The sequence below is a fragment of the Ochotona princeps genome, unplaced genomic scaffold, assembly GCF_030435755.1.
Source record: "Ochotona princeps isolate mOchPri1 unplaced genomic scaffold, mOchPri1.hap1 HAP1_SCAFFOLD_148, whole genome shotgun sequence".
NCBI classification, from domain to species: Eukaryota; Metazoa; Chordata; class Mammalia; order Lagomorpha; family Ochotonidae; genus Ochotona; species Ochotona princeps.
In genome coordinates, this window is record NW_026697404.1 from 147,131 (window position 1) to 173,048 (window position 25,918).

The following is a 25,918-nucleotide window of genomic DNA, read 5'->3' on the forward strand; positions in this document are numbered from 1 at the left end:
CCCCTCCAGCCGCAGGCCCCGCCTCGCCCTGGAGGCCACGCCCCGTAGCCACGCCCCAGCAGCAGGCCCTGCCCCTCCTGCTGGCGCCCTCTGGCGGCGGTGGCTGCGGCTGCAGAGCCCGACCCGGCCTCCCCGCCCCTTCTCGGTCCTCCGGCACTCTGCAGCCGTCCGCCGCAGGGAAGGCCACGCGGCACGTGGGAAGCTACTCGTCCTCCCAGGCCAGTGTGCCGCCGCGGAGCCCAGCGCAGGGAGGCGCTGCCCCGGAGCCTGCACACGAGCCGACCTCGGAGAGGCTTGGGCCCCGTGGTTCAGCGCAGCTCTGGACAGCGGTCGGAAGAGCTGGGGACAAAAGGGGCTCCCTGGAGGCCACTCTGGAGCTAAACAGTGGTGAACCGGTGTAAGGGGGTGCACCCTGAACCCGATATCAAGATGCCAGAGGGGCCTGGCTCGATAGCATAGCAGTTAAAGTCCTCGCCCTGAATGCGCTGGGATCCTATATGGGCGCTGTTTCTAATCCCAGCAGCCCCACTTCCCATCCAGCTCCCTGCCTGTGGCCTGGGAAAGCAGTCGAGGACGGCCCAAGGCCTTGGGACCCTGCACCCGTGTGGGAGACCTGGAAGAAGCTCCTGGCTCCTGGTTTTGGATTAGCTCAGTTCCCACCGTTCTGGCTGCTTGGGGAGCGAACCATTGGGCGGGTGATCTTCCTCTCTGTCTCTACTCTCTGTATATCTGCCTTTCCAATAAAAATAAATCTAAAAAAAAAAAGTCAGGAATCTGCAGGTGCAGGGTGACACCGGGAAACAGGGAAGCTTCCTCAGTGGAGCCCCCGCCCACAGTTGTGGGGACAGAGCTAGAGGAAGACCCCAGCAGAGGCAGCTGGGGGGCTCTGGGTGCTGAAGAGAGGCTGTGTGGGAAGAGCAGTGAGCTGGACGCTCCGCCAGGGAACTGGGGAGACCCAAGCCTAACCCCCTCCTGGCCAGAGGCCTGGGCACAGATGCCACACCGCCAGCTGTGCCCCCAGCTGCCCTGCTCCTGGAGACAGATGGGGGTCCCAGCGTGGAACACCCCACCCCTCTCCTGGAGAATGAGATGGGGGGTCCCAGTGTGGAACACCCCATCCCTGCTCCTGGACATGGAGAGATGGGGGGGTCCCAGCATGGAACACCCCCACCTCTCTCCTGGACATGGAGAGATGGGGGGGTCCCAGTGTGAAACACCCCAGCATGGAACACCCCACCCCTGCTCCTGGACATGGAGAGATGGGGGTCCCAGCATGGACCACCCCACCTCTGCTCCCGGAGACTGAGATGGGGTCCCAGCATGGAACACCCCACCCCTGCTCCTGGAGACTGAGATGGGGGTCCCAGCATGGAACACCCCACCTCTGCTCCCGGAGACTGAGATGGGGTCCCAGCATGGAACACCCCACCCCTCTCCTGGAGACTGAGATGGGGGTCCCAGCATGGAACACCCCACCTCTGCTCCCAGAGACTGAGATGGGGGTCCCAGCATGGACCACCCCACCTCTGCTCCCGGAGACTGAGATAGGGGTCCCAGTGTGGAACACCCCACCTCTGCTCCCAGAGACTGAGATGGGGGTCCCAGCATGGACCACCCCACCTCTGCTCCCGGAGACTGAGATAGGGGTCCCAGCATGGAACACCCCACCTCTGCTCCCAGAAACTGAGATGGGGGTCCCAGCATGGACCACCCCACCTCTGCTCCCGGAGACTGAGATAGGGGTCCCAGTGTGGAACACCCCACCTCTGCTCCCAGAGACTGAGATGGGGGTCCCAGCGTGGAACACCTCTTCTGCACACTCCCCCATCCCTGAGGGCCAGGCTGGAAGTCGCCATCAGCAGCCCTGGTGAATTCCAGCGGGAGCTGCCCAGACCCAGCTTGCCTCAGCGCAGTGGGGCCTCTCAAGGCGCAGGCCATGTCTTTGTCTGCCTCAGCTGTCCTCACTTGTTCCCATACACAGGAACACCTCGCAGTCCCCTGACCTCGAGCCACGTGCCTAGTGCAGCCCACAGCCAGCATTCCAGGCCCCAGCTGGATTCCTGATGAGGCCGGCACACATCGGTGCAGGGCTTGTCTGGGAGTGCCCTCTAGTCTGTCCAGGCAGGCCAGCCTCTCCCAGAGGGCACAGGGTAGATGTACACAGAGCCTGGCCATCACCCCCTGCTCCACCCAGCACCCAGTAGCTGCTGAAGGAGGTGGGGGCAGCAGCAGGGTGAGCAGACAGCAGGCACACACTTGTCCCAGGCTGCGGTAGCCAAGGCCAGGAAGCGGACACAGGCAATCAGGGTGGGGCCTGGCTCCATGGCCTCCTGCCTCGCCCAGCTCCAGGCGCACTGGGCCAGTGGCTGGATCGCTCCAGTCCTCTGTGAGGCCCCCTTTGGGAATCAGGACACTGTCCTCCCTGCTATCAGGAGCTTTCCACTTAAGGAGCCTCTCCTTTCAAGAGATGCCCCATTCCCAGCTCTCTCCCGGAAATGCTCGCCCCTAACCCTATGCAAATAAAATGTCTCTGAAGAAAACAAACAATTTTCACTTAATTCCACCTGCAAACCTGCATCTCCATGGCTAGAGTGGCTGCCGGAGTGCAGAAAGTGGATAAGTGGATTTTGGGGCCTAGTGGGACAGCTCAATTGGCTAATCTTCCACCCTCCACCCACAAACCTTGTATGTTCCTGAATCCAATACGGGCACCGGTTCTAATCCCGGCTGCTCCACTTCCCACCCAGCTCCCTGCTTGTGGCCTGGGAAAGCAGCAGAGCATGGCCCAAAGCCTTGGGACCCTGCACCCACGTGGGAGACGCGCAACAAGCTCCTGGCTCCTGGCATTGGATTGGCTCAGCTCCCACCATTACACCATTTGGGGAGTGAACCAGCAGATGAAAGATCTTTGTTTCCTCTCTGTATATCCGACTTTCCAATAAAAACAAATACAATAAAAAAACATGTCAGGATATTGAAAGCAGATATTAGGGTACAGAAAGTGGATAGCAGTGTAAGAGAGGGGGCCAGTGGGGGTCTCGTTAGCATTCTGTGATGGGCGGAATCCCACTCCTAGGGTGTCCCCACTCACGTGGTTCAAGTCTTGCTAACCCTTCCATATCTGGTCCTCAGAACTGAGCCGGCTCCAAACCGCTGCACGGCTGTGGCCCAGGCAGGGCATGGGGGTGGGGTGCGGAAGGAGGCGGCTCTAGAGGGAAGGAAGCCCTGCTGGTTTTAGGGAGCTGGTGGTGCACAAAGGGCTTGGGAGGGCCTCTGTGGGCAAGGGCACCAACGGCAGGCAACCAGTCCCGCCAGGCGCCCAGTTGGTGCGCGATGCCGCCTGGCGGGCCACTCTAGCCGGCCACCCTGGCCGCGGAGGGGGGGGGGGGTGTGCGCGGCTGCCACCCTGGAGCCCCACGCATTCGTCAACAATTCCGTCCGTCCATTCCCAATCTTTTCAGGGCCAGCCCGTGGAGATGGCAGGGCAAACCGCTCGGGAGTTGGAGCTCCTTCCTCGAAACTACAACAGCCCGGGGGTACTGGACCCCTCTCCCGGCGCCCGAGGTCTCCGCGGGCTCACAAGGGGCGGCGCGCGCGGTACGTGCGCTCCCAGGGCGCAGAGTCCGGCTCGTCCAGCCCCTCCCAGGTCATGGCCCGGGCTACGTGCTCCGGCCGCTAGGGCCGAGGGCGGGCCTCGCCGAGGACAGGACAACAGCTGCCCAGGGACTGAGGTCGTCGCGTGCAGAGGGGCCGGTCCGGCCCACTACGTCCCGTTCTGCGTGAGCGCCGAGCCCGCGGGGCCGCCCCACCGCACGACGCACGCGGGAACCCCTCGGCCCCGGCCAGCGGGGGACGCCGCCCTCGGCTCGCCCGGGCCTCGGCGCCCGCAGGCCCCGCCCGGCAGGTCCCCGCGCGCCCCTCGCGTCCACTGGCTGAGGCGCGGCAGGGCGGGCCCAGCGCGGCCGGCCATTGGCTGTGGGGCAGGGCATTTGCATTCGGGGCCGGGCGGCGGGGGCCCGCTGGGGGCGCGAGGGTGGCCGCGGCCGCCCCCGAAGTTTGTCCGGGAGCCGGAGATGGTCCCACTCCAGGTCGCAGGTGACGCGTGACGGGATGTTGGGCTGGTGGGCGGGGGACGCACCTCTGAGATCTGCGGGGGGCGCGGGGCTCGGGCGTCCCGGGTTGGAGCAGTCGGGTTCGGGGGCCGCCCCTCCAGGCGCAGGGCAGCCCTGCCCACCGCACACTGCGCTGCTCCGGACCCACTGTGCGTGTGACAGCGGCTGATCTGTCCCTGGGCAGCGCGAGCCCCCCGAGCCCCCCGACCCCGCGCCTCCGTGATCTGGGTCTGCCGGGGCGGCAGGCGGGCAGAGAGGATGCTGCGGCTGGATCTGCCCCTCTGAGCAGGAAGGTTCCTTGCCCCGAGGGCGCAGGGGGTCGGGCCAGATGCCCCCTTGGAGGGAATGTCCTTTTGTGTTCCAGGCAGCCAGGCGTGCAGAGGCCCGGGACACCTCCTGGATGTCCCCAGCCGGGGCCGGGACTGAATTGGACCATCCAGACCAGGCCCCAACGATCCTCTATGGGACTTCTCCCAGGAACGTGGTGATGGACGAAGCTCTCCTAGAAGTCCCTGTCGTTTCAGTAAGGGAGCCAGGTCCTTCCCTGCCCAGCTGAGTGTCCACAGTGGCCACCAGCCTCATGGGGCAGCAATGCCTGTGGCAGGCTGTGGGATGGAGTCAGGCTGTGCACCAGGGAGAGGCAGCCTGGAGGCTACCACCTTGCACGCACTTGAACTAGCCCTTACTTCTCAGGTGGCAGACTTGGTGTGGGCGACAGCAGCACCACCAGTGGCAACCCCAGGGGCCCTGGATGTACCGGAGGCACACAGGCCAGCAGCAGGGTCTGCCCCACTCAGGCAGTGGCAGTGTGCCCCATGCAAAGTGACCAGCAGCCTGGACCTTGCTGGAGGAGCCTGTAGTTGGCATGCCTGTTTGTAATGACACATCCAAAACCCAAAAGTAAACTTAAAAAAAAAAAAAAAGATTGATTTGTTTTTATTGGAAAGGCAGATTTACAGAGAGGAGAGATCTTCCTTCTGCTGGTTCACTCCCTAAATGGCTGTAACGGCTGGAGCTGAGCCAATTGAAGCTGGGAGCCAAGAGCTTCTTCCAGGTCTCCACATGGATGTAGGGGCCCAAGGCTTTGGGCTGTCCTCGAATGGTTTCCCAGGCCATAGCAGGGAGCTGGATGGGAAGGGGAGCAGCTAGGATATGAACCGATGCCCATATGGGATCCCGTGCGTGCAAGGTGAAGATTTGGCCAATAAGCTACTGTGCCAGCCACAAAAGTAAACACTTCAGAAACTTCTGACTTGCTGGTTTTCCAGGGATGTGGGGTTCTGTCGTCCACCAAGGACAACCCTGGGAAGTATGGCTTCATGCTGTGCGTGTAGATGGGCCTCTGTGTGGTGACAGAAGTGGCACACAGCAGGGAGTGTGCCCCTCTGCTCCCTGACAAGTGTGGTCTCATCCCTTGGGGCATGGCCTCATCTTGCAGGGAGTGGGCTTATGCTTGGCTTGAAGATGAGCATGCCATGGGACCCGGGTACTTGGCTCCCTGAATGACTACCTGGACATTACCCAGCATCTGACCCAGCTGGCCCTGGCCCCATCACCCCTGAGTGACCATTCGCCTGGCCCATTTCCCCTGAGTGACTGTCCGCCTGGACCTGGCCCCGTCTCCTGAGTGACCATCCACCTGCCCCGTCTCCCGAGTGACCATTCGCCTGGCCATGTCTTGGTCATAGGTCCAGCTCCCAAGAACCCCCAGTGCCAGGCTACAGTCAGTGAGTTTGAGTCCCAGGGTCAGGTCTGGGCTCTGGCCTCACTATTTCCTGCTCTCTGCCTCAGGTGGCTCCTGGTGCCCTCCACTAGGCTTTGTCCTGCAGTGTCCCCTGGGGGCTGCCCCAGAGGAGGACAGGAGTGCCTGGTCCATCTCACACTGTCCTCCAGTCCCGGTGCAGAGCCCCCCTCTGACAACCCCAGACTCTGCCACAGCAGCCATGGCCCTGGGGCTGGCACAGTGCCCTGCCCTGGGCGGAAGCTGCCAGGAGTCCAGGACCCGCCCCCATGCAGGGAACCTGACGGGCGGGTCTGGCTTGTCCCTGTGTCAGTTCCTGCTGTGCATGGGGTGTGGGCCAGGGAGAGGGAACTGGGTAGGACAGGCACTGGTCAGAATTCAGGATGGGGGCAGCAAGTACCTGGGGTGCGGGCCTGGCTGGCAGCAGGAGTCCAGGCAGTGTGCCCACCCAATCCCACAGAGCTTGCTGGGCACAGCACAGGACACAGGGAAGCCACTGGGGCCTTTATTGAGGTGTCCCCATGGGACCATGTCTGCTGTGCGCGCGTGCACACACACACACACACACACACACACACACACACGAGTCCTGGCTGGTCAGGATGCAAGGGCGTCAGAGCTTGCCGCCATCCAGGGCTTGTGTTCCAGGCCAGGGAGCTGGGCCGTGCCTGCAGAGGCTGCCAGGGGCTGCTACCTCCAGCAGTTCTGCCTCAGAGGTGCAACTGGGGGAGGATAGAGCAAGTGAGGCTGAGAAGGGACCCGCTCCCAGGGTGGGGCTGGACAAGCAGGGGACACATACCCTCGGGGCTCAGCCTGCAGGCTCCCAGGACAGCTTCCTCTTGGGCTGGAGGCAGAAGGGGCTGTGGGAAGAAGGGCCAGCTTGCAGCGGGCTGGAGTCCTGCCACTCAGGCCCTGCCCGGCCCTCTGGAACCAGGCAGACCTGTGTGGCTGGCCGCGGGGGTGGGGGCAGCGCAGCCCCTGCCTGCTGGATGAACTGCTGAAGGTTGCACTGCCGTAGCTCCCGGTTTAGTTCCTCCAGCTCCTGGGCCTGGGCCTGGGGGTGGGCGCACCATCCTCAGAGGGACCCCCAGCTCACCTGCAGGGCCAGCTCAGCAGTGACCCTGTCCCAGGCCCCTCTGTCCCCTGCTGGAGCCCCCAGCTCACCTGCAGGGCCTGATCAGCGGCGGCCAGGGCCTGATGCACCAGAGCCAAGCTGGCCTGCACCTCCGTGCTGAGCCGCTCCTGGGCAGCCAGGTCCTGACACAGCCGCTCCCTGGTGGCTGCTGTGGGGGGTGGGGTTTCCTGGGCACCAGCCACCAGCTGCAGCTCAGCCTCCAGGGCGCGGGCCTGGGCGTCCAGGGCCTGCAGGCGGGCGGCGTGCTCGGCGGTGGCCTCGGTCAGGGCCTGCAGGCGGGCCTGCCCCTCGCGCTCCCGTGCCTGCTCCCGCAGCAGCTCCTGCTCCCAGAAGGCCAGGTGGCCCAGCTCCTCGGAGTTCCTCTGCACACGCAGCTCCAGGCCCTGCAGGTCCAGGCTGTGGCCCTGCGTGGGAGTGGCAGGGGACCCCGGCTCACGGGCCCCCCGCGGCTTGGGAGGAAGGCTGGCTCGCATGGCACATCGCTCTGGGGGCACGCAGCCCTGACTGGGCCCGGTGCGTCTCAGCACAAACTGGACATCACTGGCAAGCTGCCCGCAGGTGGCCTGAGCGCCCACAGGACACTCCTGGGGCAGCAGCTGCCGCTCCTTCTCCCTAAGCCGCTGCACCAGGACGAAGCGGCCCGTCTGCCCTGGGGGAGACAGGGTTAGGGCTCAGCTGGCCCCCCCAATGTCCATGCTGAGGCCTCCTGGCTGGACAGGCCAGCAGGAGGGGCGGCCCGACCCCTGCACTCACCGATGGCCTGTGCTAATGCGATGACCACTTCCTGACAGGTGGTCTGCTCCGAGACACCACAGACCACCCGCGGGATGCCGTCCACCCACACCTTGAGCTCCATGGCCGCGGGGTGCAGGACCATCCTGTGCTGCGGACAGCGCCGGTCAGCGGGGCCATCCAGCCTGGCGGCCAGCGCCCCGCCAGGGACCGGGAGGCACATTCACCCGGGGAGGGCATGCCCGGCAGGCGCCCCCGAGCCCCCCACGCTCCCGATGCCCTCTGAATCCCCTGAGGCCCCTGTGTCCCCGCACCCCCCAAGTCCTCCGGTGCTCCCCAAGTCCCCTGAGCCCCCTCCGAGTCCCCCGCTGCACCCCATTCCCCTGAGCCCACCGTGTCGGCGCGCCCCCCTGCCCCCAAAGTCCCCCGGTGTCCCCCGTACCCTCAAGCCCTCCGAGTCCCCCGGTGTCCCCCGGTACCCCCCAGCCCCCCGAGTACCCTGAGCCCCCCGCGTCCCAAGCACCCCGAGTGCCCGCCGGCCCCGCCCCCAAGCCGGGGACCGGGCGACTCCTTCACCCGGGGAGGACGCCCCCGGCCGGCACCTCCGGTGCCCCCCTGTCCCCGGCGTCCCCCGCGCCCCCGAGCCCCGCCGGTCCCGGCTCACCTGGGCGGGCGCCGGCCCGAGCGGCCGCGGCGCTGAGAGCCGCTGAGAGCCGCTGAGAGCCGCCGCCCGCCGCCCGCCGCCCCATTGGTCCGTGGCCCGCACGGCCCGCCCCTGCCGCGCTCTCATTAGCTGCGCCGCGCACGCCTCCCGCCTCCCGCTCGCGCCCGTTGGCCTGCCTCTCTAGGCTCCGCCCCCATTGGACGCGCGCCCGCCCCGCCCCCAGCGGCGCACAGGTGTGGGCGGGGCCGGGGGCGGGGCCGGGGCTCGGGCTCGAGAACAACGCGGAAGCGCGTCGGCCGCGGCGGGGCGGCGGGCAGGTGCGTGCCGCGGCGGGGCCGCTTCCTCGCCGCTCTCCTGCAGACGCGTCCCCTCGGCCTTCTCCCTCAGGGCCCGCGGCGTGAGCGCCCTGAGGGCGGCCGGGGAGCAGGGGCTGTGATTGGCGAGTTCTGGGACCCCCGGGCCGGGGTCTTCCTCCCTCTCCAGGACCCCCAAGCTGAGGACCCCTCCCTCCTTGGGACTCCCGAGCTGGGGACCCCCTCCCTCCCCGGGACCCCAAATCCAGGGACCCCCCCCTCTCTGAGACACCTGGGCTGGGGACTCCTCTTCCCTCCCCGGGACCCCCGAGCTGGGGTCCCCCTCCTTCCTCTGGGCCGTGTACTCACTCCCTCCCTGGGACCCCCAAGCTGGGGACCCCCTCCTTCCTCTGGGCCATGTACTCCCTCCCTTTCCCGGAACCCCCAGGCTGGGAATCCCCTCCCTCCCCGGGACCCCCAAGCTGGGGACCCCCTCCCTCCTCGGGACCCCCAAGCCGGGGACCCCTCCCTCCCTCTGGACCCCCTAGCTGGGATCCCCCTTCCTGCTCTGGGCCGGGTGCTCCCTCCCTCCCTGGGACTCCCAGGCTGGGAACCCCCTTCCCTCCCCATGACATCAGGCCAGGGACCCCCGAAATAGGAACCCCCCCACCTCCGGGACTCCCATGCTGGACTTCTGGTCCAGGACAGCAGGGTGGGGGGTTGGGGAGGGCCAGGGATGTTCAAGTGTGTTGGAGGTTGGGGGTGTCAAGTTTGGCAGAGGGTGCCATGCAGGAGGATCCTTTGCCAAGGTTATGGCATTATCCCACGCCAGGACACACCACAGGGTGCAGCTGGCCAGGCCGGGGCTCCGCTGCTGGCCGCTGCCCAGCACAGCCCCTCCCTGGCTTTCCCCGCCATGGGATATTGGGAGCACAGTGCTGTCCTGGGCAGGCTTAGCAGGCTGAGCTGGCCCCCAATGGGGTGGGGTCTCCTTGGAGGCTCCTGGCAACCCACAGCCCCACCTACTTCTGGGTGTGGGTGCCCACGGCAACCACATAGAGGCCTTCCTCTGAGTCCTGGGTGCTTAAGCCTCAGTCAGCACCCAGTCAGGGCTCTGGAGTGGGGGCAGCAGCCTGTAGCACCCACAGGGTGACACCACAGGGGTGGCTGGATGCCTGTGTGGCCAACCACCTGGCTGTGTGGGCTCCTCAAAGCCAGCCGGCCGTGCCACCTGGGCCTCATTCCTAGGGACAGGCCAGCAGGGGCCCACCTACAGGACACAGGGACAGCTGGCCCAGCCCACCCAGCTCCCCCAGCACATCGTTGATGACTCCCAAGGCTGGCCTGGACCCTCCAGAGGCCGAGGAGGAGGCTCCCCCAGGCCTGGCAAGAGACCCCAGTGCTGGGGACCTCAAGCCTCCCACAGGCTTGCCCACCAGCCAGCAGGACACAAAGCCTGTTTCCCCACCCGGGGCTGCCTCTGCTACCCTGCAGTAAGTGGGGGAGGGGAGGCCCGGCAGGGGGAGCGGGTTGCTGGAGCCCCAGGCACGCTGGCCTTGCAGCTTGGCACCCGAGACCCTGGACCCCCGCACACTGCAGCTGCTGTGGGGGCAGCGGGAGCTGGAGATCCAAGCACTGCGATGGGCCGTCAAGAACGGCTGCAATACCCAGCACCAGCGTGTGCTGCAGGAGGTGGCCGGATTCCCACCCCAGAGGTCAGCACAAGGCTTCCCTCCCCGCCCTAAACCTGGCTTCTCGCCTGACCCTGGGTCAGACCTGGACCCTTGTCCAGAGGTTGGGGGTGTGCTGAGCAAGCCTGTCCCCTAGGAGCCCCCACAGCCCTGCCCGGTTGGGGGATGACCCCCAGGAGCCCCCACAGCCCTGCCCCGTTGGGGGATGACCCCCAGGAGCCCCCACAGCCCTGCCCGGTTGGGGGATGACCCCCAGGAGCCCCCACAGCCCTGCCCGGTTGGGGGATGACACCTGTCCCCCCAGGAGCCCCCACAGTCAGGAGAAGCTCTTGCAGAACCAGGTGCATAAGCTCAGGCTGGAGCTGCAGGAGCAGAAGGAGAAGAGCCAGCAGGTAAGATAGGAGCTTGTGGAGTGGGGGGGTCAGCTGGTGAGACGGGGGCTCAGGGAGTGGGGGGCCAAGCTGGTGAGACGGGGGCTCAGGGAGTGGGGGGGCCAGCTGGTGAGACGGAGGCTCAGGGAGTGGGGGGGCCAGCTGGTGAGACGGGGGCTCAGGGAGTGGGGGGCCAAGCTGGTGAGACGGGGGCTCAGGGAGTGGGGGGGCCAGCTGGTGAGACGGGGGCTCAGGGAGTAGGGGGGCCAGCTGGTGAGACGGGGGCTCAGGGAGTGGGGGGCCAAGCTGGTGAGACGGAGGCTCAGGGAGTGGGGGGCCCAGCAGGTGAGACAGGAGCTTGTGGAGTGGGGGGCCAAGCTGGTGAGACGGGGGCTCAGGGAGTGGGGACCCCAGCTGGTGAGACGGGGGCTCAGGGAGTGGGGGTCCAAGCTGGTGGGACGGAGGCTCAGGGAGTGGGGGGTCCAGCTGGTGGGACGGAGGCTCAGGGAGTGGGGGGTCCAGCTGGTGGGACGGAGGCTCAGGGAGTGGGGGGTCCAGCTGGTGGGACGGAGGCTCAGGGAGTGGGGGGGCCAGCTGGTGGGACGGAGGCTCAGGGAGTGGGGGGCCCAGCAGGTGAGGTGATGGGCCCTGGGAGCAGGGAGAGGGCACCTTGTTGGCCCGGCTCACACCCTGACCCTCTGGCCAGGACAAGGAGATGTTGGAGCAGCGCCTGCTGCAGGCGACCCGCACCCTGCAGCAGCTAGAGGCAGAGCTGCAGGTCTACCAGAAGTCCTGCCTGCTGCAGCTGGCACGGGCCTCCTGGGTGGGCCGCACGCTGCGCTCCCAGACTGGCAGTGTGGAGGTGGGTATCTACCCTGCCCTGCGGCTAAGTGCCCCTCCTGGGTCGGGGAACCTGCCCAGCACTTGCAAGGTCAAACAAGAGAGGCACTCTCCCCCCAAGCTTCCATCTTTGGTCTCTGCATGCAGGTGGTGACCGCAGAGACCCTCAGGGAGCCCAGTGACATGGAAGACAGTGATCCGGCCTTGGGGTCTAGGGAGGTGAGCAACCCTCAGGCCCAGCCTGGCAGGGCTCCACTGCCACCCTGCAGGCCAGCGGGACCCCAAGCCTCTTGCTCGCTGGCCAGGGCTTCCGTCTGGAGGACACGGACTGGAACAGCATTGCCCGCCGCTACCCCAACCTCTTCACTGACTTTGAGCCCAACCCAGAGCCCAGGTGATGGCAAGGGGCAGGGTGCCAGGTCCCAGCATTGGGCTGCAGACCTTCACTCTCAGCTCAGCAGTGGGCAGGGAGGAGCTCTGGGGCATGGTCGTCCCACCAGGAGGCCAGGCTAGATTCCTTGGAGGTGTGGGCAGGTCTGGGGTTCAGGGATGGAGCTGCCACTGAGCAGAACCTGGTCCCCAGGGAGCCCCCGTCCCAGGGCTCACAGCCGGACCAGAGGCGCCACAAGAGTGTGGAGTGGAGCTCCTTGCCCCAGCCCAGCAGTAGCAGCTCCAGGGGTGCAGGCTCCGACTCCAGTAGCTGCCAGCTAGCCCCTGAAGAAGCGCAGGCGCCGAGGGGCGTGGCAACCAGGAGCCTGGGCAGGGAGGAGCCCTCAGAAGGTGGAGTGGGCTCCCCCAGGGGCCCGTCATCCCCTGGCCCAGCTGGCTGTTCCCAGCCAGTTCAGCGTCGCTTCGGGGCAAGACATCCCCACAGACAGACCCCACGAGGGGCCCCCTTGGAAGGGCTTTCCCCAGGTCAACAGATGACGTCCGCAGGAGAGCCCACCAGGAGCAAGGTGGCAGAGCCCGACCACCTGCACATGGGTTCCGGGTTGAGGTGAGTGGGCGCAGGCAGGAGTGGGCAGGGTTCTGCTCTGCTGGGCTGGTGGGCAGGCACAGCTTCGCCTTCCTGCCCGCCTGCCCGCTGGCAGCCACCTGAAGATCGTTGCGGTGAGCCGCCGGCAGAAATTCGTGCGCATCCTCAACCAGTCTCGGGAGCAGACAGCCGACCTGGCGGGTGTCACGCTGCGGCAGCTGGAGCACGGCTTCCCTGTGCGCCTGTACCGGTTCCCGCCTGGCACGCACCTGGGACCCCGGCGCCAGCTCACGGTGCACTCCCTGCGCGCGCCCCACCCTCCCCACACCCTGCCGCTACCCCACGTCACGCACCTCACGCGTACGCCTGTGCCACATGCAGATCTGGAGTGAGAGTGGCTGCGGCACGCAGAAAAGGCAGCCCTTGAATTCTGGCCAGGAGCCCATCCTCTTCCACGTCAGCCCAGGCTGTGTGACCCTGCTGCTGGGGCCCAAAGGCGAGGTGGGTGCGCGTCCCAGTGCAGGACAGCCAGGCGGTGGCATGTGGTGCACGGGCCAACATGCCCTGCTGGACCTCAGGTCCTCAGCGAACACCAGGCCCCACACTGCGTGACTGCTACTGCGAGGCTCTGTGCTGAGGACACCATCCTGTCGGTCGATGGCTTCCCGCTCCCAGAGGCCCAGCTTGGCGCTGACCTTCCAGAGCCGCGGCTCCAGCCTCCATACCCGCGCAAGGGCCGGATGCGGCAGGCCCCAGGCGGGCACGGAAGGCCCCCGTGGTGGCTGCGGACTCCATTCGCTTTCCCAACCCCGGGATCCCCTCGCCAGGCCTGTGCCCCCACTGACTTTCCCAGGACTTCCTGGAGGAGGCCCAGGCCTGGGCAGGACCACCTTGCCTTGGGCGAGTCGCGGGCTGCCAGGACCCCCTGCCCCGCCAACATGCCAGCCCCCGTGAAGATGCCGTCACTATCCCCGTGCGATGCTTTGCATTCCCAGGAAGTGCCATCGCAGACCAAGTGTTTCGAGAGCCCTGTGCCAGAGCTCCTGCCCTTCCTCCTGGGTGCGCTGGGTCGGGGGGTGGCAGGGGGCAGAGGGTGGGACGAGCCGGTCTCACCTGAGCCATCCTCATACCCCATCAGAAGCCAGGCTGGGCCTGGAGGACTGCCAGGCCAGGAAGGAGCGACAAGTGCAGGTGAGAGCAGGCCCGCGGGGCATGCGGGGTGCATGGCACTCTGGGTGCGCAGGGCGGCCGCGCTGACCCGCCCCTGCAGGTTGGCCGCAGGAGCGTGGACCGGGACTGCCCGATGGTGCTGCTGTCCATGCAGAACACAGCAGAGAGCAGGTTCGGCTTCCGCTTCCTCTGCTGTCCACCCATCACAGCAGACAGGAGCAGGCGGTACTGGCGCTAGGCAGGTGGTGCCTGCCGCCCATTTATTAAAACGTCACCTACACTTGGAAACGGTTCACCTGATCCACGGGCACTGGTGGGCAAGGGGTTCTGAGTTGGCCTCTAGGGAGGGACACCTTGGGGGGCTTCTGTCTTCTGCTTCCTTTTACCCAAAGGACTGGTTGGGACCAGGCCCACCTCATAGCCCAGTGTACCTGCCCAGGGGTTGGGCTAAGGGTGAGCAGGGGTCGGGGTGAGCGGGTTTAGGGGTGGCAGGTGCTGCAGGCCCTGGACCCCTGCTGCTGCCTCTGCCGCTACCTTTGTGTCCGGCTGTCCCTGTGCTGGGGGGCCCGAGGCCACCTCCGCGGTCCTCAGCGCCGTCAGGCCGCCCAGGGCTCGAAGCCGCCACCCCCTGAGCAACAGCTCTGTGGAGCCGGGGGTGCGACTGCCCCTGGAAGCCAGGGGGTACTTGGGGGGCGAAAGTGCCAGGGTACAGCATAAGCTCCCAGAGGGTTCTAAAAAGCAAGAAAGGAGGCATGTCAGAGGGACCATCACACTCTCCACTTTCTGATGACCCAGCTCCATGACCTCTGATGCTGCTGGGGGGCAGGTAGGTGGGGGCCCTGGTCACCAGGGGTCAATGGCCAGAGTCGCTCCGGGTCCCTCTGGGCTTGGTGCCAGCAGGAGGCCTCAATGTGGCCCCTTCAGCCCCTGCCAGCAGCTGTGAGGCTGAGAATCCCTCCTAAACCCACGTGACCTCCCACTTGCAGAGACCCTCAAGGTTCACCTACGCTGCCCAATGGGCACATCCACCCGGGTGCCCAGGGCATCCCGTGCTGTGGCCCTAGCCCTGTGCATACAGTCCGGCGGGAGGCCCCTCTCCCTCCCTCTCTTGGCTCCAGCCCCAGGGGCTCTTGAGGGGGAGAGCAGGGGTACTTGGAAGTGGCCCACCTGTGTTGTAAGCTTCAGGGTCCTGCAGGTCAGAGGTGAGGGAGACCACCCCAAGGTGGGGGTCAGTTACTCTGGGGCTCCGGAGCTGGGTGGGCAGGCTTAGGGGGCTGCAGCAAATCCTGGGACCAGCCTGGTCCTCTTTTACCTCAGGGACCCTCTGCAGGGCCCAGGGGGCTGCAGCTCTGTGGTGCTGGAGGTCCAAGGGCCTGTGAGGGAGGGGGCTGAGGTAAGGCTAGGCAAGAAGCCACAGCTCGCTTTGTCCACAGAGTGCTGACCTGGGCTAATGACTGCTCAGCCCAGGCAGCTCCCCATCCTGAGCACCCCCGAACCAGACAGGGTGCAGCAGGATTGGGGTGTGAGGGGTCACCTACCACAGGTCAAGTTCCATCTGGGGCTGAAGCCCAGCCACAGCCAGGTGGTCAGTGTAGCTCTGTGCAGGTGTGGGCTCTGGGCCTGGGGTGCTGGCAGCAAGTTTTGCTGGCCCACACCAGGGCAACTGCTCGGCAGAGGCCCAGGCCTAAAGAAACGGGGGCTGGAGAAGCCGCCTTGGACAGGTGTAGGGCCCCAGTACAAACAACATGGAGAAGACCAGGACAAGGGCAGGGCAGGGGGCCGAGCAGGGCTGTGGGCTTCCTGGGGCACCTGGGTGGAGGGCCAGGGCAGGGGGCCGAGCAGGGCTGTGGGCTTCCTGGGGCACTAAGGTACCTGCTCTTGCTGCCTGCGCTCCCACAGGCCTCTGGTGGGATTCCCACACAGGACTTGGCCACCACCTGGGGGATAGCAGCATGTGGCTGGGCCTGGCCTGGGGCCAGGGCCTGAGGGCAGCCTGGGATCAGGTAGGGCTGGTTACCGTGGGTGAGGCTGCTGGCATGGTCACTGTGGTCTTCAGGAACCTGGGGCTGCGGCCCAGGCAGAGCCAAGTCCAGTCCACACTCGGGGATTCTGAGGGCTCCACCTGCCCAGGTCACAGCAGAGTGACACTGTCAACTCATGTCACCCCACATCAGCCCATACCCCACAGTCAGATGCCCGAAGGCTCTCCCTCATGGGGCCGAGGGCTTGGTGCTGCGTCCATACCCGGCCTAGGGAGCAGGCTGTCCAGGACACTGGCCTGCTTGATGGCCTTCTTGACCAGGAGCCAGTCCTGGGTGAGGGGCTGAGGGGCCGGCAGACTTGTCTGGACAGCCGGCACCTCATCCAGGACCTGCAGTTGTGGGAGGAGCCGCCTCACCTCTGCCCTGTAGTTGTAGCCCTTGGGTGCCTGCAGATGCAGGGTGAGGCTTAAGGTTGGCAGGTGTGGGTCCAGTGAGTCCTGTATCCTGGGGCTCACTTAGACCTACAGCAGGGCAGCGTAGGGGGAGCTGTGGGGCTGGCCCCGGGATCACCCCCACTAAAGCAGGATGCATACCCATTCCCTTCATGCCCCAGTGGGATGCTGACCCCAGCGGCCAGTGAGGTGGACGGCAGTCCACAGGCACGCTGTGGTGGCCATGGGGGTGAGTGGACAGTGCCGTGTGTGAGGGGGTGTGCATCTCTGTGTGTGTGCTGCCCCACGCTGAGAGGACACCACGGGGCAGGGCGGCTGGCCTGAGGGTCCCACCCAGGAGGCAGCACGCTCTGCAGTCAGGCCTCCAGGGAAGGGAGAGTCAGGCATGGAGGCGAGGCAGGGGTCTCTGGGCCGTGGGAAGGCCAAGGAACTAGGGCCACAGAAGAGGTCCTCCCAGGCCCCCGGCATCCAGCCGCACCTCTCCGGAGGGGCCAGGGGCTGGCCGCAGACACACCAGGTTGCCCTCCAGAGTGAGTGTCGCCAGGCGCCGGCACAGCTGCAGGTACTGCACCTGCTCCAGGTCTTCCACACTGTTGCCTTCCAAATCCAGCACCTCCAGCTGCTCCAGCAGGCACAGCGGGCTCAGGTCTGAGATGTCATTGTAGGAGACGTAGAGCTCCTGGCAGGATGGGACTCAGCTGGCCAAGGGCCAGACCGGTCTCTGCCCCGTCCCCCAGCCCTGCCCTGCAGGCCCTTCCCACTGCCCCCCTGGAGGCACCACACAGCCACCTTTAGCTCAGGCAGGGAGCTGATGCCATCCAGATCTGCCAGGCCGCAGCGGGCCAGCCACAGCACCTGCAGGTGGCCCAGGGAGCTGCCCAGGTCCCTGCAGAGGGTTGGGGTCAGGAATGTGCCCTTGAGGGCAGCCTGTTCTAGCTAGCAGCTGGGCCGTGGGGGGCAGGATCCCTCATCCTGCCCAGTCTCTCCTGGCCCTGGCAAGCTGCCCCAGGCTGCAAGGATTTTGTCCCTGAGGCACACCATGCAGGACTGCTGAGACTCTGAGTCACGGAGGACAGGGGGGGTGGGGGTGGCCCTGTACCTGACCCCATCATGTCCCCACCTTGTGCTCTCATGGATCGGTCACAGAACAGCTCTCGGCCATGCTCTGATGGACCCCCCACCGGGCCAGTGCCTCGTCCACACACTCGGCCTCAGCTGTGTCTGTCCCTCGCCTGCTGGTGGCTTGGTGGCTTTGCCTGTCTACCCATGCCTCCTTCCTTACAGGAGCTGGAGGGTGGGCCTAGCACTGCAGTACATCGAGTTAGGCTTCTGCTGGTAGGTGCCAGCATCCCATTTGGGTACTGGTTCAAGTCCTGGTTGTTCCACTTATGGTGTAGGAAAACAGAAAATGGCCCAAGTTCTTGGCACTCTGCGCCCACATGTGAGACCTGGAGGTGGCTCCTGATTCAGTCTAGCCCTGCCTCAGCCGTTGCAGGGTTTTGGGGAAGGGAGCCAGCAAGTGGAAGGCCCTCTTTCTAACTCAAGTAAATAAATCTTAAAAAGATTCACTTGAATTCATGTCCACTGTGTCATTGCAGGCTTACAGCCCGAGGAGTCCACAGACTTGCCCCCCTTGGCTCTGTGGACTCCTCACCCCTCAACCACACCCCAGGGAGGCACTTACCTGAGGGAGCCCAGATGGCTGCCATTCAACTTCAGCTGTCTCAGCTTGGGCAGGTGCACTCCTGGGGGCCACAAGCGGGGAAGCTGAGCGCTTCCTCCCTGCCATACCCACTCTCTACTCCCTCACCATGCCCCCTTACAGCCAAGCCCGGACTGCAGGCTGGACCAGGGTAAAGGCCTGACCCTAGAGTGCACAATATGTTCCTGGGGGCCGGGGGGAACCCCAGCTGGCCGGTGTCCTAGCAGGGACCCAAGTCCCAGGGCCGGTCAGTGGCTCAGGATGCAAGACCACACTGCAGGCAGGAGGTGCTTGGAGCCCCTGGGTGGCCAAGCCAAGGGTTCAAGAGCCAACCAGGAAGCAAAGTGATGTCCAACCAGGCATGTGGACCTCCCCACACTAGGAGCCAACACATGGAGATGCTGCCAGGCTGGGGGGACACTGCTGGGGGATACTGTTAGTCTGGGAGATGCTGCTGGGCTGGGAACACACTGTTGGGGGATGCTGCCAGGCTAGGGGCACACTGCTGGGCTGGGGGGATGCTGCTGGCCTGGGGGACACAGCTAGGGGATGCTGCCAGGCTGGGGGACACTGCTGGGCTGCGGGACAGCTAGGGGATGCTGCCAGGCTGGGGGACGCTGCTGGGCTGGGGGACAGCTAGAGGATGCTGCCAGGCTGGGGGGACAGCTAGGGGATGCTGCCAGGCTGCGGGACACTACTGGGCTGCGGGACAGCTAGGGGATGCTGCCAGGCTGGGGGACACTGCTGGGCTGCGGGACAGCTAGGGGATGCTGCCAGGCTGGGGGACACTGCTGGGCTGCGGGACAGCTAGGGGATGCTGCCAGGCTGGGGGACACTGCTGGGCTGCGGGACAGCTAGGGGATGCTGCTAGGCTGCAGGACACAGCTAGGGGATGCTGCCAGGCTGCAGGACACAGCTAGGGGATGCTGCCAGGCTGCAGGACACAGCTAGGGGATGCTGCCAGGTTGCAGGACACAGCTAGGGGATGCTGCCAGGCTGCGGGACAGCTAGGGGATGCTGCCAGGCTGCGGGACAGCTAGGGGATGCTGCCAGGCTGCGGGACAGCTAGGGGATGCTGCCAGGCTGGGGGACAGCTAGGGGATGCTGCCAGGCTGCGGGACAGCTAGCGGATTCTGCCAGGCTGCGGGACAGCTAGGGGATGCTGCCAGGCTGGGGGACAGCTAGGGGATGCTGCCAGGCTGGGGGGCAGCTAGGGGATGCTGCCAGGCTGGGGGGCAGCTAGGGGATGCTGCCAGGCTGCGGGGCAGCTAGGGGATGCTGCCAGGCTGGGGGACAGCTAGGGGATGCTGCCAGGCTGCGGGACAGCTAGGGGATGCTGCCAGGCTGCGGGACAGCTAGGGGATGCTGCCAGGCTGCGGGACAGCTAGGGGATGCTGCCAGGCTGCGGGACAGCTAGGGGATGCTGCCAGGCTGGGGGACAGCTAGGGGATGCTGCCAGGCTGCAGGACACTGCTGGAGTGCCATCGTGCGTAAGAAGTTGGGGAACCTGTGGGGAAGGTGGGAGCCCTTCCTTCCTACTGCTCCTGCAAGCCCCTGACACCTGCTCTGTTTCACTTGGCTCCAGGTGCTAAGTACCCGAAGTGTGGAGACCTGGTGGTGGGCTGGCTGTAAGTATGGCCTGAGCCCTGCTCTGATCTCAGTGCTCCATACACAACCCACAACCGTGACTTTCATGACCAGGGAGGGAGCCAGTGTGGGCCCCCTCCCTCTCCTCTCCCACTCCTTACCCTTCCCCACTCCATGCACAGGGCTGGGGCAGTGGACAGAGCTGGGCAGAGGTGGGTGGAGCCTGGGTGGTGGGAGGAGCTGGGCAAGGGAGGGCGGAGCTGGGGTAGTGGTGGGCGGAGCTGGGCAGTGGTGGGAGGAGCTGGGTAGTGGTGGGAGGAGCTGGGGTAGTGGTGGGAGGAGCTGGGGTAGTGGTGGGGGGAACTCTCACCAAAGTTCCCCAGGCTGCCCCTGCGGGTGTCCACACACATCTGCAGAACCTGTACTAGACGGAGGTCTTCTACCCCGGCCAGGGCTTGCTGCAGAAGGCAATGGAGGTGGGTGACGATCACTCACTCCCTGTCACGTTCATGGTCAGGCAGCTTCCTGGCCCTTCTCTGCTGGCCATGGATGGTGTGGCAGGCAGGATATGAATGACTGGCATGAGCAAGAGTGACACTGCCTGGGTAGAGGGACCTGTCCCATGTTCCGGGGCTGCCTCAGCGGACGCCTCCCTCGCCCTCCTCCCCCAGGCGGGCCTGAGGCCAGCCCGGCACACACCCAACATGGGCCAAGGGTCTGGGACCCTGTGCCCTGGCCATCTGTTCCCACTGCAGCCTCGGCCGTTGCAATGAGCGAGGGACTCTGCTCTGGTTCAGCCAGGCCGCCTGGCTCAGTCCAAACGCTTGAGGGGATCCTGGGCACTGGGGTGCTGGCCTCAGGGTCTGTGGGGGAACCCAGTCACAAAGGCAGTACTGCAGCTCAGGGGGCAGACTGGATGGCAGCAGAAAGGAGGCCCCGGGCTGTCACCCCACATGGTGCCTGTGGGGCACTTACCAGCCGGCTGGGGCACAGGTGTGTCTCCTCCAGCTGTTCCCTGGGGCTGCCTGGGCCCTGGCTCTGGGGGCAGGGGTTGGGCAGGCCTCGCCAGCTTAGCTCCCGCACCTGGATGTTAGCTGGGTTTGGCCGAGGTTTGTGGGATCCATCCCAGCCTGCATCTGTCCACATAGCCTGCTGGGAAAGGGTGGGAGCAGGGGCAAGCTGTGAGCCCGCGGCTCAGCAGATACCCCACACGATCAGAAGGCTCCAGGCTGGGCCTGAGGGGGCTGCTTGGGTGCCTAGCCTTGGGGTGCACGGGATGGGGTCTCATGGCTCCAAGGCCTAAGGAGGGCCAGGCCAGCTGTCTGCACCCAAGGGTCCCTGAGACCCCACTGGGCTCCTCACCTGCAGCTGGCGGCCTTCTGCCATGGGTCAGACATCCGGGCCAGGGGGAGGCATGTGTCCCCAGGTGGTGCCTGTGAAAGCGTTGAGTTGGCCTGCTGATGGGGTCTCGTGTCCAGGCACCCCTGGGTGCCCAGGAATCCCGGGGTAGGGCTGGGGCCAGGCCCCACACTAGCAGCAGGCAACTGCAGAGGCAGAGGGAGTCAGGAACCAGCATGCAGCCAGGAGCCCCTGGCCAGCTAGAAGCTGGGGGACTGGGCCCCACTGAGGGGAAGGCAGACAGAGCTGGGTGTGGACACCAGATATCACCCTTTGCCCCAAAGCACACAGCTACCGAGGGGCTAACGGGGCCGGCCTCAGAGAGGGTGCAGTCCGCCAGGAGGTCCCCCACTGCCCAGGGTTTCCTGCTGCCCCACCAAGTCCACCTCTACTCCATCCCTCAGGCCTCACAGATGACCAGGGAGCCAGGCTGCACCGGGACACCCACGGGTGCCCAAGGGGGCTAAGCCCTCCAGCAAGCTGTCCAGTCCCCCTGTAGCGCCCCAAGGCCCCAGGCTGGAAACCTGGGTCCCCTCTGCCTCTGCCCTTGCGGGAGCCTCCCCTGTCCCTTGCCCCCAGGCTGGAGCCGCCCACAGCAGCCCCGAGGCGTGGGCACGGTCTCCGGGGGGCACTGACCTGAGGGGCGCCAGGGTGCCCGGCCCAGGGCTCAGCCCTGGGCGCCCACGGACTCCGGCTGTTCTTCCGGCCCGCGGGGTCGCGGCCCGGGAACCATGGAAACCGCGCGGGATTCATCTGCATGTGTGAATATTCATGAGCCGCGGGGAGCTCCGGCGCGGCCACGCCCCCGGCGGCCGTTGCTAGGGCCGGGAGTGGGGGTTCGGGCGCCCCCAGGCTGGAGGGACGCGGGGCGCGCGGTCACCCCGACGCCGGGGCGGACAGCACGGCCGAGCGCCCCGCGCGCCCGTTTCCTGCCGGAGGACGCAAGTCCGGCTCCGCAACAACTTTTGGCTTCGATTCGACGTTAGTGCTTCGGGCCACTTCAGCCGGGAGGACCGCGCGCCGTCCCGCGCCCCCGAGCCCGCAGCCGCGGCCCGCGCGCCCCCCGGGCACCGCCCAGCCAGCCCCTCCCGGAAGCCCCGCCCGGCCCCCGCGCCTGAGGGACGGGCCGCCTCGCCAATGGCCGCGCGCGCCAGGCTGACGGACGGGCGCGGGGCGGGGCGCGCGGGCCGCGGCAGAGTGTCCGGCGTCCGCAGGCCGAGCCGCACCCGCCGCGGACGGAGCCCATGCGCGGGGCGCGCCGTGCGCCTGCAGCCCGCGCCCGCCCGCGCCCCGGCCCCGGCCCCGGCCCCGGCTGCGGGGGCAGTCGCGCGCGTGAGCGGTGAGTGCGCGCGGCGGCGGGGGGACCCTGGGCCGCGGCCCCTCGCCGGCCTCCCGCGCCCTCCGGCTGCGGGCGCCGCCTCTGCTATGGCGCCGGGCGCCTCCCCGCGCGGCTCGGCCCCGCGCTCCCGAGCCCCGGCCGGCGCGGCACCTGCGGGGCGCGGGGCGCGGGGCGCGGGGCGCGGGGCACGGGGCTGGCCTGCCCGGGCAGGCCGCGGCCCGGCGCGGCAGGACCTGTTCCGGGAGCGTCAGCTCAGCCCGCGGGGCCTCCGCGCCGGCTTCTGCCTACGCAGCAGCTTCTAATTGGGGAGACGCGCGGGGCCGCCAGCTCTCGCTCCCCCGCCAGGGCCTGGCCCGGCCTGAGCCAGCGTGCCCTCTTGGCAGGTGGGGCAGGAGGCTCCGCGGCGAGGAGCGATGACGGAGTATAAGCTGGTGGTCGTGGGCGCCGGGGGCGTGGGCAAGAGCGCGCTGACCATCCAGCTAATCCAGAACCACTTTGTGGACGAATATGACCCCACCATAGAGGTGAGCAGGGACCCCCCCACCATAGAGGGGAGCCACGTGACGTGGACACCCCCATAGAGGTAAGTGGGGATGCCCAAATGGGTGAGCTAGGGTCCCCCCTCTGTAGAAGTGAGCAGGTCCCCCCATAGAAGTGAGCCTGGGCATCTCACGCACACCCCGTGTGGAGGTGAGCTGGGGACTTCAGTCCCCTGGGTGAGCACCTGCCCACTCAGCCATGGCTGGCACAGGCGGTGGTGGGGTTGGCATTGGAAGCTGCAGGGTCCCTGAGACGTCACCTCTTGCAGGACTCATACCGGAAGCAGGTGGTCATCGATGGGGAGACGTGCCTGCTGGACATTCTGGACACGGCTGGCCAGGAAGAGTACAGTGCCATGCGGGACCAGTACATGCGCACGGGAGAGGGCTTCCTTTGCGTGTTCGCCATCAACAACACCAAATCCTTCGAGGACGTCCACCAGTACAGGTGCGCACCAGGTGGGCTGCATAGGGGTGAACAGGAGGGCTGTGTGGGGTGAGCAGGTGGGCTGTGTGGGGTGAGCAAGTGGGGTGAACAGGAGGGCTGTGTGGGGTGAGCAGGTGGGGTGTGTGGGCCTGTGTGGGGTTAGCAGGAGGGCTGTGTGGGGTGAGCAGGAGGGCTGTGTGGGGTGAGCAGGTGGGCTGTGTTGGGTGAGTAGGAGGGCTGTGTGGGGTGAGCAGGTGGGCTGTGTGGGGTGAGCAGGTGGGGTGAGCAGGTGGGCCTGTGTGGAGTGAGCAGGTGGGCTGTGTGGGGTGAGTAGGAGGACTGTGTGGGATTAGCAGGAGGGCTGTGTGGGCCTGTGTGGGGTGAGTAGGAGGACTGTGTGGGGTGAGCAGGTGGGGTGTGTTGGGTGAGTAGGAGGGCTGTGTGGGGTGAGCAGGTGGGCTGTGTGGGGTGAGCAGGTGGGGTGAGCAGGTGGGCCTGTGTGGGGTGAGCAGGTGGGCTGTGTGGGGTGAGTAGGAGGGCTGTGTGGGATTAGCAGGAGGGCTGTGTGGGCCTGTGTGGGGTGAGTAGGAGGACTGTGTGGGGTGAGCAGGTGGGGTGTGTGGGGTGAACAGATGGGGTGAGTAGGAGGACTGTGTGGGGTGAGCATGTGGGGTGTGTGGGCCTGTGTGGGGTGATCAGGTGGGGTGAGCAGGAGGGCTGTGTGGGGTGAGCAGGAGGGCTGTGTGAGATGAGGAGTTGGGCGTGCGTGGGGTGAGCAGAAGGGCTGTGTGGGGTGAGCAGGTGGGGTGTGTGGGGTGAGGAGTTGGGCCTGCGTGGGGTGAGCAGGAGGGCCTGTGTGGGGTGAGCAGGAGGGCTGTGTGGCGTGAGCAGATGGGGTGAGCAGGTGGGGGGTGTGGGGTGAGCAGGTGGGGTGTGTGGGGTGAGCAGGAGGGCCTGTGCTCTTGGCCACCTGCTCACACATGCGTCTCAGGGAGCAGATCAAGAGGGTGAAGGACTCAGACGACGTGCCCATGGTGCTGGTGGGGAACAAATGTGACTTGGCGGCACGCACGGTGGAGTCCCGGCAGGCCCAGGAGCTGGCCCGCAGCTACGGCATCCCCTACATTGAGACGTCGGCCAAGACCCGGCAGGTGAGCACCTCCGCCTCCCGCCAGGGCCCTGCCGCCCCCTGCCGCCCCCACCCGCCCCACAGGGAGCAGCGCTCATGGCCCCTCTCCCTCCACACAGGGCAGCTGCTCTGGGACCCCCCCGGGACCCCTGTGACCCGGCGGCCCCCCGCGCTGTAAGTCTCCCTGGGCAGCAGAGCAGTGAGGGCGGCGGGGGCCGGGCTGGCTCTCGCCCTGCAGTCCTGGGCTGCCCCCAGCGGGCAAGGCGGGGGGTCCCTGCTGGAGAGCTGCCCGGAGCCAGGCTGGAGCTGTGATCTCGGGCCCTGCCCCCTGCTTTCTGGGGAGCCCGGGCCCTTACTGGGGCTACCGGCGACCCCCACTGTGACTCAGAGGAGCTGGGGGGCTGGGGGTTCTGCAGGAGCTGTGTGCAGGCCCTGAGCTCCTGTCTGCCCACAGGGCGTGGAGGACGCCTTCTACACGCTGGTGCGCGAGATCAGGCAGCATAAGCTACGCAAGCTGAACCCGCCTGAGGAGGGCGGCCGCGGCTGCCTGAGCTGCAAGTGCGTGCTGTCCTGAGCAGGTGAGGCGCAGGCCGCTGGCCGGCTGCACTGCCCTTGGCCACACCGGCTCCTGACCACGCCAACCCCTGCCTGTCATCCCTTATGCCTGCCCCGGACTATGCTACCTCTGGCCACAGCTCCAGACTGCTGACCCGTGACCATGCTGGAGCCTGTCCGTGCTCAGTGGCGCCCTCTTTCTCCCCACAGTGCAGTCGCAGGCTATGGAGCTCCTGGACATAGGGAGCAAGTGCGGACGGAAGGAAGGCCCTGCTGGAGCCCTGCCTGCCCGCCTGGGGACAGTGGACAGCGGTGCCCTAGTGGTCACATCCCACGGACTCTCAAACTGTTCCTGAGTCCCTAGCCCCCTGCCACCGACGGCTCCTGGCCCCGTGAGGGCCCCGTCGGTGGGTTGAAGTCGCAGTAAATTATTTGTCGGTCCCGACTGTGGTGTCTGATGAAGGAGGCCCTGGAAGCCTGACCGCATGTGGCCACAGTCTCTGTTGCTGATCTGCAGGGTGGAGGACTTGTCCTCAGGCCACTGCCACCCTCGGGGTTCCTGCGCCCCCCAGGCCTGGGCTGGAGCAGTCATTCTGATCCTTGGGTCTGGGTCACTGCTGTGTGGCCACAGGGGGCTAGGCCCCTTGCCCCAGTGACACTGGGCAGCCAGTTTCCCTGGTGGGGGTGAAGTTGCCCTGGGCACTGGCCTCCCTGCAGGGTCCGGCGCCCTGCTTTCCCCTGCTGCTGAGGGCCAGGGAAGGCCAGCGTCCCTGGGGATGTGGGGGTGGATGTCATGGGAGGCCCGAGGGGTGCTGTTTGTCTCCTGAGAGGCGGGGTGGGGTAGTCACTCCTTGCCCAGCCTAACTGGCTGCTGACCTCGGGCATGGGGCCCTGGCCAGGGCAGTGGGACTGTCCCTCCCTGTGTTTGCCGGGTTAGACCTCAGGTGGGTCTGACCCGCCCACCCACTTGCTGCCTCCTGGGGCCTTGGTGCTCATTCCACAGCCAGGCCCCGTGGTTTGGGATGTGGATTCCACGCCCTGGGTGAGGCAGTCACCAGGAAGGCTTGGCAGGGTCTGCGCTGT

General features: G+C 66.5%; 5 protein-coding genes across 18 annotated transcripts in view; 3 read left to right on the plus strand and 2 right to left on the minus strand.

The window, feature by feature from the left end:
• LOC101520149 (DEAF1 transcription factor) overlaps window positions 1-18,058 on the plus strand; it is a 59,294-nt gene extending 41,236 nt beyond the window's left edge. For all 3 annotated transcript variants that reach the window (XM_058659604.1, XM_058659605.1, XM_058659606.1), the window contains exon 13: window positions 18,047-18,058. The gene's annotated coding sequence lies outside the window, so the exon portion shown is untranslated. The remainder of the gene's footprint in view (window positions 1-18,046) is intronic.
• Window positions 6,337-9,629, minus strand: LOC101518680 (ras association domain-containing protein 7). 5 transcript variants are annotated; one of them, XM_058659610.1, is made up of 6 exons: window positions 9,517-9,629; window positions 7,742-7,866; window positions 7,018-7,637; window positions 6,794-6,907; window positions 6,653-6,713; window positions 6,337-6,575 (listed from the first exon to the last, which is right to left on the minus strand). In XM_058659610.1, the coding sequence occupies exons 2-6, from the start codon at window positions 7,863-7,865 to the stop codon at window positions 6,544-6,546; spliced, it is 951 nt and encodes a 316-aa protein (XP_058515593.1). In that variant the 5' UTR covers window position 7,866; window positions 9,517-9,629; the 3' UTR covers window positions 6,337-6,543. The 5 variants fall into 5 exon arrangements, with proteins under 5 accessions (XP_058515593.1, XP_058515594.1, XP_058515592.1 ...); XM_058659611.1 differs by having other exon boundaries at window positions 7,742-7,871; window positions 9,517-9,618; XM_058659609.1 differs by lacking the exon at window positions 9,517-9,629 and adding an exon at window positions 8,385-8,492.
• LOC101518195 (lamin tail domain-containing protein 2) lies at window positions 9,937-13,989 on the plus strand. Its single transcript, XM_058659595.1, has 11 exons — window positions 9,937-10,170; window positions 10,240-10,392; window positions 10,673-10,760; window positions 11,446-11,601; window positions 11,727-11,798; window positions 11,885-11,973; window positions 12,163-12,576; window positions 12,671-12,848; window positions 12,937-13,056; window positions 13,134-13,614; window positions 13,694-13,989. The coding sequence occupies exons 1-11, from the start codon at window positions 10,004-10,006 to the stop codon at window positions 13,810-13,812; spliced, it is 2,037 nt and encodes a 678-aa protein (XP_058515578.1). The 5' UTR covers window positions 9,937-10,003; the 3' UTR covers window positions 13,813-13,989.
• Window positions 14,076-21,730, minus strand: LOC101517950 (leucine-rich repeat-containing protein 56). 7 transcript variants are annotated; one of them, XM_058659601.1, is made up of 13 exons: window positions 21,483-21,614; window positions 20,811-20,881; window positions 20,424-20,597; window positions 19,819-19,906; window positions 17,844-17,904; window positions 16,949-17,045; window positions 16,638-16,838; window positions 15,970-16,153; window positions 15,743-15,847; window positions 15,598-15,662; window positions 15,264-15,409; window positions 14,893-15,098; window positions 14,077-14,456 (listed from the first exon to the last, which is right to left on the minus strand). In XM_058659601.1, the coding sequence occupies exons 2-13, from the start codon at window positions 20,832-20,834 to the stop codon at window positions 14,173-14,175; spliced, it is 1,635 nt and encodes a 544-aa protein (XP_058515584.1). In that variant the 5' UTR covers window positions 20,835-20,881; window positions 21,483-21,614; the 3' UTR covers window positions 14,077-14,172. The 7 variants fall into 7 exon arrangements, with proteins under 7 accessions (XP_058515586.1, XP_058515584.1, XP_058515582.1 ...); XM_058659599.1 differs by having other exon boundaries at window positions 20,424-20,600; XM_058659602.1 differs by having other exon boundaries at window positions 20,811-20,932.
• Window positions 21,731-22,025: 295 nt separating this feature from the next.
• On the plus strand, window positions 22,026-25,280 carry LOC101531636 (GTPase HRas). 2 transcript variants are annotated; one of them, XM_058659616.1, is made up of 6 exons: window positions 22,026-22,185; window positions 22,569-22,709; window positions 22,994-23,172; window positions 24,143-24,302; window positions 24,400-24,454; window positions 24,735-24,858. In XM_058659616.1, the coding sequence occupies exons 2-5, from the start codon at window positions 22,599-22,601 to the stop codon at window positions 24,433-24,435; spliced, it is 486 nt and encodes a 161-aa protein (XP_058515599.1). In that variant the 5' UTR covers window positions 22,026-22,185; window positions 22,569-22,598; the 3' UTR covers window positions 24,436-24,454; window positions 24,735-24,858. The 2 variants fall into 2 exon arrangements, with proteins under 2 accessions (XP_058515599.1, XP_058515598.1); XM_058659615.1 differs by lacking the exon at window positions 24,400-24,454 and adding an exon at window positions 25,046-25,280 and having other exon boundaries at window positions 22,027-22,185.
• The last annotated feature ends 638 nt before the right edge of the window (window positions 25,281-25,918 follow it).

Coding starts and splice junctions, on each gene's coding strand:
- LOC101518680 (XM_058659610.1), bottom strand. CDS start 7,865: ATGGTCCTGCACCCCGCGGCCATGGAGCTCAAGGTGTGGGTGGACGGC. Junction 6,714..6,793: donor CCCCGCGGCCAGCCACACAG/GTCTGCCTGGTT, acceptor TTCTTCCCACAG/CCCCTTCTGCCTCCAGCCCA. Junction 6,576..6,652: donor CTGCAGGCTGAGCCCCGAGG/GTATGTGTCCCC, acceptor ATCCTCCCCCAG/TTGCACCTCTGAGGCAGAAC.
- LOC101518195 (XM_058659595.1), top strand. CDS start 10,004: ATGACTCCCAAGGCTGGCCTGGACCCTCCAGAGGCCGAGGAGGAGGCT. Junction 10,393..10,672: donor GCCGGATTCCCACCCCAGAG/GTCAGCACAAGG, acceptor CTGTCCCCCCAG/GAGCCCCCACAGTCAGGAGA. Junction 12,849..12,936: donor GACCCCGGCGCCAGCTCACG/GTGCACTCCCTG, acceptor TGCCACATGCAG/ATCTGGAGTGAGAGTGGCTG.
- LOC101517950 (XM_058659596.1), bottom strand. CDS start 21,605: ATGCAGATGAATCCCGCGCGGTTTCCATGGTTCCCGGGCCGCGACCCC. Junction 17,905..19,818: donor GGGCAGCCTGGGGAACTTTG/GTGAGAGTTCCC, acceptor TGTGGCCCCCAG/GAGTGCACCTGCCCAAGCTG. Junction 15,663..15,742: donor TGCCAGCAGCCTCACCCACG/GTAACCAGCCCT, acceptor GCTATCCCCCAG/GTGGTGGCCAAGTCCTGTGT.
- LOC101531636 (XM_058659615.1), top strand. CDS start 22,599: ATGACGGAGTATAAGCTGGTGGTCGTGGGCGCCGGGGGCGTGGGCAAG. Junction 23,173..24,142: donor GAGGACGTCCACCAGTACAG/GTGCGCACCAGG, acceptor CATGCGTCTCAG/GGAGCAGATCAAGAGGGTGA. Junction 24,303..24,734: donor CGTCGGCCAAGACCCGGCAG/GTGAGCACCTCC, acceptor GTCTGCCCACAG/GGCGTGGAGGACGCCTTCTA.